Here is a 15,649-nt window from a genome sequence, read left to right on the forward strand (position 1 = left end):
AAAGAAATCTGAAATATATGTACAAGACCCTGTTTTCCTTTCGTTTAGATGTATGTACGATTGTGTGTGCGTGTGCGTTTGTGTGTCGGTGTATGTGTGTGTTTGTGTGTATGTTCTTTTGTGTGCACATGCACAAGTGCCATTATGTGTAGGTTCTTTAGTCACTTCTTCTTCAGTTTGTGTGAGTCCATCTCTCAGAAGTCGATGAAACAGTGTGTCGTCAGTATGAGCACATACTTCTTGTGGTTCCGGGTACAAAAGGAACCGCAGTTGTCAACTTGACAAAATGGAAAACCGGTGTCCAAAAAAACCCCCCACCCCACCCCAACACAACTCCATCCCTCGCTGCCAGTTCACAAGGGTCCAGTCCAAATGAATCCAACCCTGCCCCCCAGTTAGTCGTCGCCGTTTCTCCAAAGCTGTCCCAGTACCGCTGACTGTTCCTCAGGCCTGCCGGGCTCTGGCCTGTCCCCCCGTCCACCTGTCGGACCGTCCTACCGCTGACACCCAGTCCTCCCTTCTCACCAGATGACACTGGAGATGCTCGTCTCCCGCGGCAGCAGAGGCAGCATGGCGTTGTTGGCGTGCGCCTCCTCGAGGCTGTGCTCGCGGCTCTTCCCCGGTGGCCTCTGACCGTTGAGCAGCGTTAGCGGGATGTTGCAGTAGGTGTGCTGGTTTCCCAGAGAGGAGAGAGGAGGCAGGGTGCCCCCCGCTGGGATGTCGTACTCGTAGCTGCGGTAGTAGTGTTTCTGCCTCATGGTGGTGTGGTAGGTGTTGTGGAAGGAGGAGCGTAGCTCCGGGTGGGCGGTCGCCATGGCGGTGGAGGTGGCTGCCGCCATGGAGATGGCGGAGACGGTCTGCAGCTCTCCGAAGGGGCCCTGCTCGCTGACGTCCAGCGCCGGCTCGTGGCTAAGCATGGGCTCCGTGCGCCTGAAGGGCATCTCGTACTGAAGCTGCTTCCAGAACTTGGAGCTGAGCTTGTTGCTCTTGGGGCCATGCCACTTGATGACGGTGAGGGTTTTAATGGTGTGCTTGAGGGCCTCCACTTCCTGGTAGTTCATGATGCCGCGCAGCTCGGCGCACTCGATCAGGATGACCTTGATCTCACCGGTCACCAGCATGTTGCGCAGACGCGTCTCCAGCTCAAAGATGCTCCACCCTCGCCGCACCACATAGTTGGGGGTCATGACGATGATGAGGCGCTTGCTCTGGTCCACGCAGCGCGCCACGTCCTCTATGTAGGCTGGAGGGGACAAACGAGACGGGGACAGGAAACGAGAGAGAGGTGAGAGCTGAACGGTGGCTGTTTTCAGCTACATACGTTATCGTGTGATGTCATGAGAGGAGAACGTGACACTCAACAGCTATGGATGGACACATCAGACACAGAACACAAGACAATGACAACTGTGTATTGGAACACACTTTGTAAAACATGTACACATCTCTTATTCCACCGGCCTTGTGATATTTTGCTTTGAGCTTTCCTCAGAACGAATCATTATCTGGTTTATCTGCCTTTGTGCGAGTGTGTTTACTTCTGAATGGGACCATGGGTGCACGTGTGTGTGTGTGTGTTTATCATGTGCACATGCAACGTACAGGTACTGTATTGAAACCAGTTCACCTGAGGTACAGACTCACAGATAAGACTTAAGCTTCGTATTGCACTACAACTGGCTGCCGCGGATGGAGGGTGGAGATTGATAAAGGTGGAGAAGTCTGCGGGATTAGACTTGGCCAGCTTTGGTGCTGAACCAGGCCCGGTGTTTTATAATCACCCCACAACTCCCGTCTAAAGCCCCTCACCCCTGCTTCCTAGAAGCGAGTAAACAACAGCAGCTGATACAAGAGGAGAAGGCTGAGGGCGAATACCTCCAAGAAGTCTTGTGTCATCCTGGTAATGCTCATTGGTCAGACCTAAACATAGACATTTGAACATTCAAACTCAGGTCACAGGAAGGGCACATCACACATGCAGCAACAGTTTTAACACAGCCGTTCAGTAACACAACTCTCTGGTGTCTCGTCCACACACACACACACACACACACACACACACACACACACACACTATGTCAGCCTGACTGGAAGTCCGTCTGCAGTGATTTCGGTTGCCATTGATGCTCGCGGCGGTTTCCTTTTTGATTAAAGGGAGGAGGTGACTCATCAAGCCGGGCTCTGAGCCGCCACAAATTTCACACCGGCGTTTGATTCCGACTAGACCGGCTTGAATGTGTGTGTGTTTTTTTTATTTTAATTTCTCTTTTTATTCCACACGAAGCCTCCGAACACACAGCATCACGCTACCGACTTGAGCGCTCGCTGTACCGCCGGCACAGACAGGCTGCCAAGCGGAACCGGCACGCACGGGACCAGGCTCACACGAGGGCCTCGTGCGTCTGGCGGTGCGCGGATGAAAACCAGGGAGGATGAGGAAACGCACCGAGCCCTCCCGGCGTCATCATCACACCCGCCGTGTTCTCGTATCCGCGGCACGTGGGGACACGTACAGTTCAGCGGGAGCCCCCGACGAGAAATACATTATGGGTGTTTTGCTTCCAAAAGCAGGCCCTGTATATATCACACGGTCAAGTACATATTAGCCCCCCACCCCCCCACCCCGTGTGTCTCGCACTAAATTTGGAAAGCTGGGACAATGACCCCAAGCATCGAATCCGATCCCGCACACGACTTGAGGGGAAATCTCTGCAGTTACGCGTTATGTGGGAGCGATGTGCGTTGTCCTGGGAGAACCAGACGCTGAGACACAAGACGGCAACGATGAGACACAACACTGAAGACACACAACGTTCAACAAACAGCTCGAACTATGACACAATGTGAGACATCGAGGAGCAGCGAGCAGACTGCACGCTGCACTGACGCTTCAACGTGTGCACACATGCGAGTCGGTACGCACATACGTGTGCACATGCAGATACATGGACAACACACACGTGCACGCACACACGCACACGCATGCGCTCACACACACACACAGCACTCACTTCCAGTGGGAATGAGGTCTCGGTCGGGGATGAAGAGTTTGTAGCCGTAGTGCTTCTCCAGCACGTCCGGGAGGATCTCCAGGGCGAAGCGCTCCTCCTCCCTGGTCTCCTGACTCCACTGGTCAGGGTCCACCTTGGTGTAGGACAGGTACGCGTCATAATCCTTATTATCTGCCAAACCAAACAGAGAGAAGAAGAAAACAAACAGCAGGGGGTAGCTGGTGAGTGATGGGTTGTGTACCAGTACAATGTCAGTGGAGCGCGGTGGCGTGTGCCACAAAGCCACTGACATGCTCAACCCCACGGGACGTCAGTCACGGGCCACTTAATTTAAATTCTTTTCCCCCGTTTTTCTCCCCTGTTGTATCCGGCCAATTACCCCACTCTTGTCCTGGTCGCTGCTCCACCCCCTCTGCCGACCCGGGGAGGGCTGCAGACTACCACAAGCCTCCTCCCATACATGTGGAGTCGCCAGCCGCTTCTTCTCACCTGACAGTGAGGAGTTTCACCAGGGGGGCGTAGCGCGTGGGAGGATCAGGCTATTCCCCCTCCTCCCCCGAACAGGCGCCGCAACTGACCAGAGGAGGCGCTATTACAGCAACCAGGACACATACCCACATCCTGCTTCCCACCCGCAGACACGGCCAATTGTGTCTGTGGGGACGCCCGACCAAGCCGGAGGTGACGCGGGGACTCGAACCGGAGAGATCCCCTCCCCGTTGGTAGGCAACGGAATAGACCGCCACGCTACCCGGACTTAATTTAAATTCCGTCTCCAAGCAAAATGAATTCATTGTCGACATCCCGCGGAACATCTGGCCCCCTGCTGAGGGTCGCAGCCCCAAGTTTGAAAAACACCGCTGTAGGACACGAGGGCTAAATCCAGTTTATTGCACTCACATCCCCATTCCACACCCCCTGGGAACACACACACACACACACATACACCACATTCTCTTGCCTCCAAATTTCCAAATGATTCCCCTAAAGACAGAGGAAAAGTAGAAAACAGAAAACAGGGAGAAGCGAAAACCAGCAAAAACACGCGTGGAGTAAGTCATTACGCTCGCTGGGAGCTGGTGAATGTGGGTCAGCCAAGAAGGGATGTGTGCATTTTCACATGCTCTTTGAGGAACACACACACACACACACACACACACACACACACACACACACACACACACACACACACACAGCTGCTTTGAACGGTAGTGGGGAGGCAGGGGACGGCAGCGGGATACAAACATCAAACAACGCCGTCAAATTAGCAACTGATCTCACAAATTAGCCACCTAGCAAACCAAATCACAGCCGGCTTGTATCGGGGGTCTGATTTAATCACGAGTGGGGTTCGAGCGCATCTCGTAGTGTATGACAGATCATTTACAAGACTGTTGGCATGACGCGCTGGTTTCAGGAGGAATCCACCCCAGCAGAAGTTGGGAGGGAAGGGAAAACGCGTGGCACGGGGACGGTGCCGGGTCTCAAACAGACAAGTTGTGAACCAAGGCAAAAGTGAACTTGGTCCTAGAGGGGATACAAAACCTTGTTTTCCAATTTCAGGCTGTTTACTCTCAATATGTGTCCTCAGGGACGCATCATGCAGCGCTCCCAGTCCCCCTGTCCCAATCTCTGGGCAAACACAGGAGGGAATGGGAGGCGGGGTGGGGGGGGCAGACTCAGCAACATATTGAGAATGATCTCTTTTAAAATGGGAAACAAATTGAAAATCTGTCTTCCTTTCCCGATTGGGGTCACTGTGGGAACGGACACACCGTCACATGCACACTCACACCGAAATGCTTTGACGGGACACGTGCACGCACACATAAGGAAGTGGAAACAGAAAGACATGCATTTGCAGTCTCATTTACTCACACACACACACACACACACACACACACACACACACACACACACACACAAGCAAGCATATAGAAACCTGCACCATCTTCCTAACAGACAGTTCATCTCATACAAATGCACACACCATACTTGGCCTGATGTGAGTTGGGTCACGCCAGGCCAGGGACGAGTGCGGCTAGCTGGGAAATGCGTGGCTGTGGTGGAAATGAATACAGGGCTCGTCCAATGAGGGCTATCGTGCAATTAGAATGGGTGTCTGTGGTCGGGCGTCCCTACAGACACAATTGGCCGTGTTTGCGGGTGGGAAGCTGGATGTGGGTATGTGTCCTGGTCACTGTACTAGCGCCTCCTCTGGTCGGTCGGGGCACCTGTTCAGGGGAGGAGGAAGAACTGGGGGGAATAGCGTGATCCTCCTACGCGCTACGTCCCCCTGGGGAAACTCCTCACTGTCAAGTGAAAAGAAGCAGCTGGTGACTCCACATGTATTGGAGGAGACATGAGGTAGTCTGCAGCCCTCCCCAGATCGGCAGAGGGGGTGGAGCAGCAACGGGGATGGCTCGGAAGAGTGGGGTGATTGGCTAGGTACAATTGGGGAGAAAAAGGCGGGGGGGGGGGGGACGGGTATCTGTATGTTTGACACTGAATTGTTGGCTATGACGTGTTATATTCAAGGCTCCACGTTTTCGGTTTATATTTTTCAAAGCCATCCAGCGTGCCGAATTTCACCACAAGAGGACACTGTTACATAACCTCACACGAACAGGAGCAACTTTTGGCTCCGCAGAAACATAAAATCCGGGGGGAAATCAGTTTAAACTGATCTGCTCCTTTTAAAAAAAAATCTGGGTATTTTTCGGTGAAAATCGGTAAAAGCCGAAAATGCAGAGCCTTGGTTATATCTGAACGTACTGACGCGTGTCAGTTCCTCTGTATGTTCAACAGGGTGCGCTAGATACAAGACAAATTTCAGAGCAAATCGGAGAATGAAATTTTATCTAATCTAATCCCATTTAATTTAATATCAGAGCAGTGTGGCCCTTTCGGCGAGGAAAAGTCTGGCAGAGAGGAGGAGGACTCGTTGGCTTTGCGGTGTCCTTACCTCCGTCCGCGTCCTCGCTGCCAAAGTGTCTGCGGTAGAAAAGCATCAGCTCGATCTTGTAGCATTTGTAGAGGGAGATGAGGAAGATGAGTAAGAGGAGGATAGCTCCCAGCCCTCCTGCCAGCTCCACGGTGTACATTAACTCTGCTGAGAGGGGCACACGCACACACGCACGCAGACACACACACGCACGCACACACGCACACACACGCAGGCAAGGAGATGTAGTTAAAACCACTGAAGCAAAAGTATTTCAAAATCACCTTTTTTTCGAGTGTGCAGACATCTTGGGAGGTCTGTGTGTGTGTGTGTGTGTGTCTGTTAATAGCTCACAGACCAGGTCTGACTCTCTGCTGTTAAAAACTCACTGGAGCACACACTGCAGGCTGCGTTAGCATCCTCTCTAAAGGATGTACAGTCAACCAGAGGTTTCAGAGCTTGGTTCAGGGCTAAGCTGTGTCAGCCTCCGAAGGAGCAAGAGAGACATTCAGAGAAAGACCGTGAGTTTGAGAGGGAATGAGATGATGCGGTATGAGGAGGAAAAAAAATGGAATGGGTGAAAACGACACAGCTCTGCAGGCCGGCGGCCTTCCCCAGTGGCACTTTTATTAGTATGGTTTTGGAGGTGGACGGAGGCGTTTTCCAAAACGAAAAATCTCAATTTATTAACCTCTCTGACTTCTTTCCTCATCAGCTCTTGCTCTTCCTCGTTTTCTTTTATCCCTCTTTCTCCCTCTCCTCCTCCTCTGCAGCTCCCTGGAGATGAAGCTCGAGTAAGGGATGAGTTATGCCGTGTATTAAAGCAGCATTAGCCCGGCTGGCTCAGCTAGAGCAGGTGCATCCTACATCTCTGTCACCCGCACACGGCAACCACCCGCGGCTGCCGTGTCAACCCCAATGCCCCGCCTCCCCTGGAACCCGGGGACTGCTATCTGCACATTAGCCTGAGCCATTTTTTCTTATAGTAAGCTAATGCTGCATATCGGCGGCTTTAACACTCGTCTCGAAACCTCCTCTTAATCGCTATTTCCGTCCCTCGCCATCACTCCTATAGCTCTTCAGAGATCAATAAGGCTCATTCTCGCTCTCCAACTCCCCTCACACACACACACACACACACACACACACACACACACACACACACACACACACACACACACACACACACACACACACACACACACACTTCTCCCTCTCTCTTCTGAGGTGGAGGAGGAGGCAGCCCGCAGAGACAGCCTCAGCCCTGCTGTAGGGATTATGAATACTGCATTCTGGGAGTGGAAAAACATGAAATAAACATCAGAATAATGAGAGAGAGCGAGCGCGAGAGCACTCTAAAATGACTGAAAAAAATCTTAATTTCACTGAGTTTGCATCCTGCTCCCCAGAAATGATGCATTTACAGAGCGAGTAAAATGTCGGTGAGACATCTACTGAGACAACTCAGGCGAAACTGGGCCATCTACAAAACAGTGTTCGCGGGGACAGAGTTAGAAGTGAAGTGGCGGGAGGGGGTGGGGTGGGGGGAGCGAGAGAGAGACTCACTATGTAAATGTAAGCCAAACTTACTGGCCTGTTGGGAAAAGCCAAGGACCAATTTGCTGTTTAAACAGCCATCAAATTACCTCTTTTTTTTTTTGCTAAGTGACAACCGCTGCATGAAGAGCGCTTCAGACAAGTCATGCCAGAGAGCCAGAATAGCTACGTAGCTGCCCGGGCGTGCAGAGAAGAGAAACAGCTACACAACACCACCAAATGGAGCACAAACACATGGATCGCTATGGTGGTAAACACAAGGCCGTCTAGAAAAAGGCATGGAGAGGAGAGGAGGGAGGGGAGAGAAAACGAAGATGTGCTGCTGAGGAGGGAGCTGTTTGCATTTTGATCCATTATCCTGAATGAGGACATTTAATGAGATATGGGGGGTCCTGTATTCAGCTTTATTTACCAGTTATAAGAGGGCTTCTTTCCTGATTTTGATCCACAAGGTCCTGGTTCGATCTGATTTCAGTTCAGTCCTGTTTGTTATCAATTCAGTTCAGGATATTTCGGTTAAAGACCCCCCCCCCCCAATTGTATCCAGCAGATTACCGAACTCGGTAACACTTTATTTTAGGGGGTTGGAAATTACCTAGTAATTTCCTCGTAATAAGGTGGCAATTATCACATTATTTCTTAGAAATAAGGTTGGAATTACCTTGTAGGTAGGTAAAACCTGGTAGGTTTTACAGGTAATTTTACAGCTAACCCTAACCCTAACCTCAACCTTATTTCTAAGAAATTATGTGATAATTACCACCTAATACTAGGAAATTACTAGGTAATTTCCACCACCCTAAAATAAAGTGTAACCCCCCCTACTCTTCCGAGCCGTCCCGGTCGCTGCTCCAGCCCCTCTGCCGATCCAGGGAGGGCTGCAGACTACCACATGCCTCCTCCGATACATGTGGAATCACCAGCCGCTTCTTTTCACCTGACTGAGGAGTTTCACCAGGGGGACGTTGTGCATGGGAGGATCACGCTATTCCCCCCCAGTTCCCCCTCCCCCCTGAACAGGCGCCCCGACCGACCAGAGGAGGCGCTAGTGCAGCGACCAGGACACATACCCACATCTGGCTCCCCACCCGCAGACACGGCCAACTGTGTCTGTAGGGATGCCCAACCAAGCCGGAGGTTACACGGGGATTTGAACCGGCGATCCCCTTGTTGGTAGGCAACGGAATAGGCCGCTACGCTACCCGGATGCCTGAAAGGTAAACGTTTAACATTAACAGAACAGAAACCTGCTTGAAGTGCATGTGAACCGAGGGAAACATGGGATGGTATGGAAATGCCTTCTTAAGATGGTGGTGTTTTAGGATCTGCTGATTGTTGTCAAAAGATGTTTCCGGGCAGGTTCAGGAGAAAGTCGGTGAAATGCAAACAAGAGACATCTGCAAGACCCCAGGCGTGCTAGAAATAACATCTGGCTAAATCCTTCACACTTCCACTGAATAAAGGCATGGATTAACAAACCAATTCCCGGATTTTGAGAATCAATATCAGATCGTTCGAATGAAAATAGAAATTAATCGGGAAAAATCGATATTCAACAGATGGTCCGGGGGGGGGGGTTGTTTGAAGTGAGAGCGTGTTCTGTGTGCACCATCTGGGGCGACTGACTACCAAAACACTCTTACCGCGTCTGAAGAGCTGGATGGTGGCCTGACGGCGTCCATTCCCGTTCTCCACATAACAGGAATAATTTCCCAGGTCTCCCTCCTCCACCGAGTCGATGGTCAAAGAGATGGCCACCTCCTGCTCACCAAGGTGCTCCTTGACAACTCTGCAAGACAAATGGAGGAGAAAAAGAATAAAAACGGTCAGTGAAAAGACGGCATCCTGTTGGCCAGGTAGAGGAGAAGAGGTACCGTATGCTTCCCTTTATCTAGGCTGGCACATATTAACCTGCCATCAAGCCCAGGAGAGAAGAATGACCGCTCTGCAGAAGAAGTGCAGCTTATCGATTTATTTTATCTTGTTTTAAGACATAACCTTATTTCAAGATGCCACTAGTAAAATGTTCTTACCCCACTGACTGATAATACTGCTGTTTCAACTGTACTTGTTGCTTGATTGTAAGACTTTTTATAGGGAATTTTCACTAAACAGGAAAATAAGGGTTTCCGGGTAGCATAGCGGTCTATTCCGTTGCCTACCAACATGGGGATCGCAGGTTAAAATCCCCGTGTTACCTCCGGCTTGGTCGGGTGTCCCTACAGACACAATTGGCCGTGTCTGCGGGTGGGAAGCCAGATGTGGGTATGTGTACTGATCGCTGCACTAGTACCTCCTCTGGTCGGTTGGGGTGCCTGTTTGGGGGGAAAGGGGGAACTGGGGGGGGAATAGCGTGATCCTCCCATGTGCTACATCCCCCTGGCCAAACTCCTCACTGTCAGGTGAAAAGAAGTGGCTGGTGACTCCACATGTATCGGAGGAGGCATGTGGTAGTCTGCAGCCCCCCCTGGATCGGCGGAGGGGGTGGAGCAGCGACCAGGACGGCTCGGAAGAGAGGGGTAACTGGCCAAGTACAAGTGGGGAGAAAAAGGGGGAGATAAAATCCAACCCCCCCCCCAAAACAAATAAATAAAATAGAATAAAATAAACAGGAATATAATTCTTAAAGCCAGAAGCTTGATTTGAGATGCTATTTTTTTTCCAAGTCTCAAAATCATGAAAAAAGTACACTTTCTTGATAAAACCCTTAATATCTGCTGGTGACATGATAAAATTTTACCAGCAATACCTCAAAATAAGCATTATAAGACTTAAGACCAGATAAAGTGCATGGGTAAGTCTCTTTTCTTGCAGTGTGCATTGTGTATCACATGTTCATGTCCAGACTCCAGCGATCATCTAAAGTAACATGTTTTAATTTCCCTCAGATTCGGCGATGGAGCGCGTCACAGGCATGTTCCTGCAGGGGGGGGCAGTTCACATCGCAGCCGCGGCCCGCGTGCCTCTGTAAGTACCTCACGCTATGTTAATTCTTTTTTTTCCACAGCACTCCAAACATATGAGAAATGAAAATCAATAAAGGGCTCTTCTTCTTCTGATGTGTGTGTGTGTGTGTGTGTGTGGGGGGGGGGAAATCACATAATGGCGATGAGGAGAAAATCTTTTTATAGCGGCTGCCATGGTAACGGAGAGAAGGAGCAAAAGTAATATTCCATAAAGTAAATGAATGTCCCCCACTGGGCTGGTTGAGCCTGATGGAGGAGAGAATGGGGAGATAATGCCTCCTCATACCTTACACACAGACACACACACACACTGCTTAGCCCACTTTTACAACACCCTCCGCACAAATGACAGTTTGAAGGAAACAGGAGGGGGAGAAAGACACCTTTATTTGTCTGCATGGACGTCTGTATCATCGCCGCTAATACGGTCTAGCTGGGAGCTCGGCAGGAGCGGGACGCGACAAAGGTGTGTGTGTGTGATTGAGTACGTAGCGGGGAGGAAACAACGAGTGCTTTCGAGCATCTTCCTCTCTCTCCTTCAAACAAATAAACCGCACATAAGGACGGCCTGTTGAGGGGATTTGTCACCAGTAATTGAAAGCGTACCGTGCGCTTTGTGTCGAGAGGCGGAGGAGGTGCTGATGGAATTTGTAGTTTCAGCTGAGCCGGTGGTAAGATGGAGGGGCATGGACTGGGAGAGGAAGGCAACAGACAGCGATCCATGTTTTCTGGGGGCAGTGGCGGGCTCTTTGAAACCGCCATCACGGAACGCTGTCGCACAGCCCAAACAGCCACCAGATGGACACTTCATAATATTTCATAAAAGTTTGAACTGCCTTTTTTTCCTCACATGATCCTCGTTTGGAGATGATGAAGAGAACTTAAGGATAATGTGGGGTACTTGGGATTTAGTTGCCCCCCATCTATTTTTTATTTTATATACTTACCTTCATTGACCACTCACTACTAGTAAAGAGGAGAATTGTCTGCTGTGTTGTTGTGATAGCCGGTTCTCGCCACAGGAGGGCACTGCAGGTTAATTGCTTCTAGCCTGTGTGACGTAGTGCTGGCTCTCGCGGTGCACTCTGGGACATTCGGGTAGAGTCGTCAGATGAGTGTTGCCGTTCGTATAGTGAGCCATGCTCTGAAAACGTGTCCTCTGTAATGTCTATTTGACAGGTAAGCAGACTAGTTAGACATATGGAATTAGGATGGTGATTAAATATGATGTGTAGGTGGGATATGGATGCCTATTAGAAATACCCACGAAGGGACTTTCATATTTATTTTGATAACGTCATATCACTGGCTAACGTTAGCTAGATTGCTAGCGAGTTGCTAACGTTAGCATAGCCATAGCTCCCGCGGTCTGAACCCATTGTTCTGTAGCTTGGCTTTGACATTGTCTGTATGTGTGATTGGTCTCCCTTTACTATGTTTAGTGTCTCCACACTGTGTAAATATGAAGGTAGGCCTATGTGTGTTGCTATTTTGATCCCCCCATGTTCCGTAACGTTATATACTGTTTAGCTTTGCTAGCGGTAGGCTAGACTAATGTGAATTTATGGAAGAATATATTTGGTGCTCTTATTGTGTATAAATTGGAGATGAGTGTTGCCGTTCGTATAGTGAGCCATGCTCTGAAAACGTGTCCTCTGTAATGTCTATTTGACAGATGGAGTAAAACAACAAAAACACCAGCCCTTGTAAGTGTCATTCTTATCAAGTGTGCTACAATAATTCTGTTTTGTTTTTTTACAACCTGGGTTTTATTTTTGGAGTTTTTTTTTTTTTTGCAGTTGTGCATATCGGTTATGATGTCATTTACCTCACCAGCTTCATTTTTTTTTAGTTTGGACACAGGACCACTGCTGGACTTGACAACGGTGTCTTCTGGGACAACTGAACAGTGTCAGACATCTTTAAAACAAGTCCAATTCAACCCAATTATCTAAACCATGTAATCGGAAGTTGGGCGGCACAGTGGCGCAGTGGTTAGCGCAGTCGCCTCACAGCAAGAAGGTTCTGGGTTTGAGCCCCGAGCCTTCTGATGTGAAGTGTCCAATGTGATCAATGGTGGATGATGTTGCTGATCTACTTTCTGGTTCACCCTGCAGGAAGTAGCAGCCTATACTTAAAGTAGTAACCATAGTAACCATCATAAACTAGCCGGCCAGCCCAATAGAGAAGTCACAGATGATGGACAGTCATGGACACAGTCTGACTGACACACTAGGGGGCGTTTGTTGTTTAGACTCCTGTGCATTTGTCCCATAAGACACTGCTACGGTGACCATTTCGTTGACAAATAATTTTTGTCATCGTTTTAGTCAATGACTTTTTTTTTTCACTGACGAAAACGAGACTAAATAAAAATACTAAATAGAATAAAAATACTACATAAAAAGTAGTTAATGATGACAAAAACTACAACAAACTCTGCTGACACTGAACGTTATGGAGGGATGAGCCGGGAAGAGATCCAATCACAACTAAGCTCTTTGTGTGGTAGGGAGGTTAGACGCACACAACTGGATAGTACTGATCTACCCGGGAAGTCAACTAGCACGCACTTGCTGCATGTCTCAAACTGTACTGAAGGAAAACTATGTGGAGCGACAACCTCCGGTAAAAACACAACGGACTTGAAGCGACATTTGCCAACGAGTGATCCCAGAATTCATGCACAGGTAAGCCCTCCGCCGTTGTCGTGTACTGATCAGAGAAGTGAACGACCCCGGGTTGCTAATCTTGCATTGTAAACTACAAGACTGATTGACACGCTAAAGATAAAAAGTGTAAAGTTTCACTGTCCTCAAAATGAGACAAATGTGTAGCAAAAAGAAGAACACATATGTGAAGAAATGGACTACACTTCATGTTAGACAGGAGAAAGGAGCAGAAATGTAGTGTAGAGGCAACCTGGAGCTGTGTGTGTGTGTGTGTGTGTGTGTGTGTGTGTGTATGAGTGTGTGTATATATGAGTGGGAAAAGGGAGTGGGTGAGAAAGAAAAATCAGAACTTGTTTTTTCCCCCTTATTCAACCTCACAGATACAGGAGACCTCCGATGACAAGGATGCTCCATTGAGTGCAAATAAAGCTAGTGCATCCCAGCACAACAACCCACATCTATTTCACTTGTCTTGAGCTACTTAATACTTGTTTTCATTATGAACAGAGAACCGCTGAATCTTCCATATTCAGGCACGATGTGTCATGGTGTAACAGCCAGTACAGCTTACATATCTGAGAGTTGCACTTCTGCTTGAATCACAATCAGAATCCACTTTACTGGCCAGGAATTTAAATCCAGTACACAGCAGCTTCTAGAACTTGCCACTCACATAAAAAAGGGGAAAAAACAAAAAAAACCACAGAAGAAACTAATGGAACAACAACGGGAAATTGGAGGTAAGAATATATGTACAACAGATATGTCGTTTCTATAAAGACGTTTGTTATGGTTGAAAAATCAACAACAGATGCCCATATATATACACATAATATACAATATATAATATACAATATAATATATATATATATAATATTAAAGAATCTACTACTACTACTAATAATAATAATTATATATAAAATATATATAACATAATATATAATATACACAATAAACAATATATAATACACATATTTCACATATATAAATATATAATCTACTACTAATAATAATATAACAATATAATAATAATAATATATATAACAATTTATAATATACAATATATGTTGCTTATATACTCTATTGCTCATACACTAAACCATATACCATACACCAACTCCACAACCCATCATGCCCATCATATCTACTACTACTACTTTTGGTTGCTCTTGTTAGGGGTCGCCACAGCAGATCATCCGTTTCCATTTCTTCCTGTTCTCTGCATCTTCCTCTGTCACCCCAGCCACATGCATGTCCTTTCTCACCACATCCATAAACCTCCTCTTTGGCTTTCCTCTTTTCCTCTCCCCTGGCAGCTCCATATTCATCATCCTTCTCCCAATACACCCAGCAGCTGTCCTCTGCATGTGTCCAAACCATCTCAAGCCTGACTCTCTTGCTTTGTCTCCAAACCGTCCAAACTGAGCTGTGCCTCTAATATACTCGTTCCTAATCCTGTCCTTCTTCGTCACTCCCAATGAAAAAACCCACTGAGGATGCACAAGCCAGTGCATTCTTAGTGCCGGTCCCAAGCCCAGATAATCAGAATCAGAATACTTTATTCATCCCCGAGGGGAAATTGGGTATATGGGGAAATTGGGGATAAATGGGGAGGGTTGCATCACGAAGGGCATGCAGTGTTAAACCTTTGACAAATCAAATATGCGAATCATATATCAGATTTCCCATCATATACAACGCTATATACTCTCACTATATTACACTAGATCATCTAATATACCAGAAGTATACACTACATATTCAACTATCATCCACCTCAAAACGACATACTATATTGTAAACCTATGTTACAACCACAACAATAACAGCAATAATTAGAAACCAGCATAGAGCAGTTGTATGTGTATTTACAATTGTACATTTGTGTGTGTAGTTAACATTGTAGACTAATGTCTTTATGCATGCTCTATAATCCAGGTAAGAAAACCATAGAAAGTTGAATCGGTTCATCTGGACACAACATTTATCTAGAGAAACGTTTCATCACTCATCTAAGTGACCTTTTCAGTCTCAACTATCTGCAGGTATCCCCACCCTTATAAACAATACAGTGGCATAACAACCGAGAACAACAATTGGTTTCATATGCAAACTGCTGTGAGCATTAACTAGAGTTTCAATGGTAATGTGTACTATTCACAGAGGATTTGAGAATGGTTGCAATCACAGCATATGGCGACAGATGTACTCCCCCCCCCCCCCCCCGTTCAGAGATGGTCGTTCCCTCTTCACATATCATAGTTCCCTTTATGTGAAGAGGGAACAACCGTTTCAATGACTGTGGTGTAGAACTGGTTCAACAGCTCCTGTGGCAGACCAAATTCCCTCAGTTGCCACAGAAAGAACATCTTCTGCTGGGACTTTCTGAGGATGGAGTTGATGTTGGTATCTCACTTCAGGTCTTTGGAAATGGTAGTTCCCAGAAAGTTGAAGGTCTCCACAGTTGACACAGGGCTGTTGGATATTATGAGGGGGAGC

At 47.9% G+C, this 15,649-nt stretch overlaps 1 protein-coding gene across 1 annotated transcript in view; it reads right to left on the minus strand.

Annotated features, from left to right (window-relative positions):
• Positions 1–521: 521 nt before the first annotated feature.
• The window catches only part of il1rapl1a (interleukin 1 receptor accessory protein-like 1a), a 164,335-nt gene continuing 149,207 nt past the window's right edge, over positions 522–15,649 (minus strand). Inside the window, 5 exon segments of the mRNA XM_056289885.1 lie at positions 522–1,243; positions 1,876–1,920; positions 3,012–3,182; positions 5,977–6,123; positions 9,156–9,301. Of these exon segments, the coding sequence (XP_056145860.1) occupies positions 522–1,243; positions 1,876–1,920; positions 3,012–3,182; positions 5,977–6,123; positions 9,156–9,301 (1,231 nt within the window).

The sequence above is a fragment of the Lampris incognitus genome, chromosome 11 (genome assembly GCF_029633865.1).
Source record: "Lampris incognitus isolate fLamInc1 chromosome 11, fLamInc1.hap2, whole genome shotgun sequence".
Taxonomy (NCBI): domain Eukaryota; kingdom Metazoa; phylum Chordata; class Actinopteri; order Lampriformes; family Lampridae; genus Lampris; species Lampris incognitus.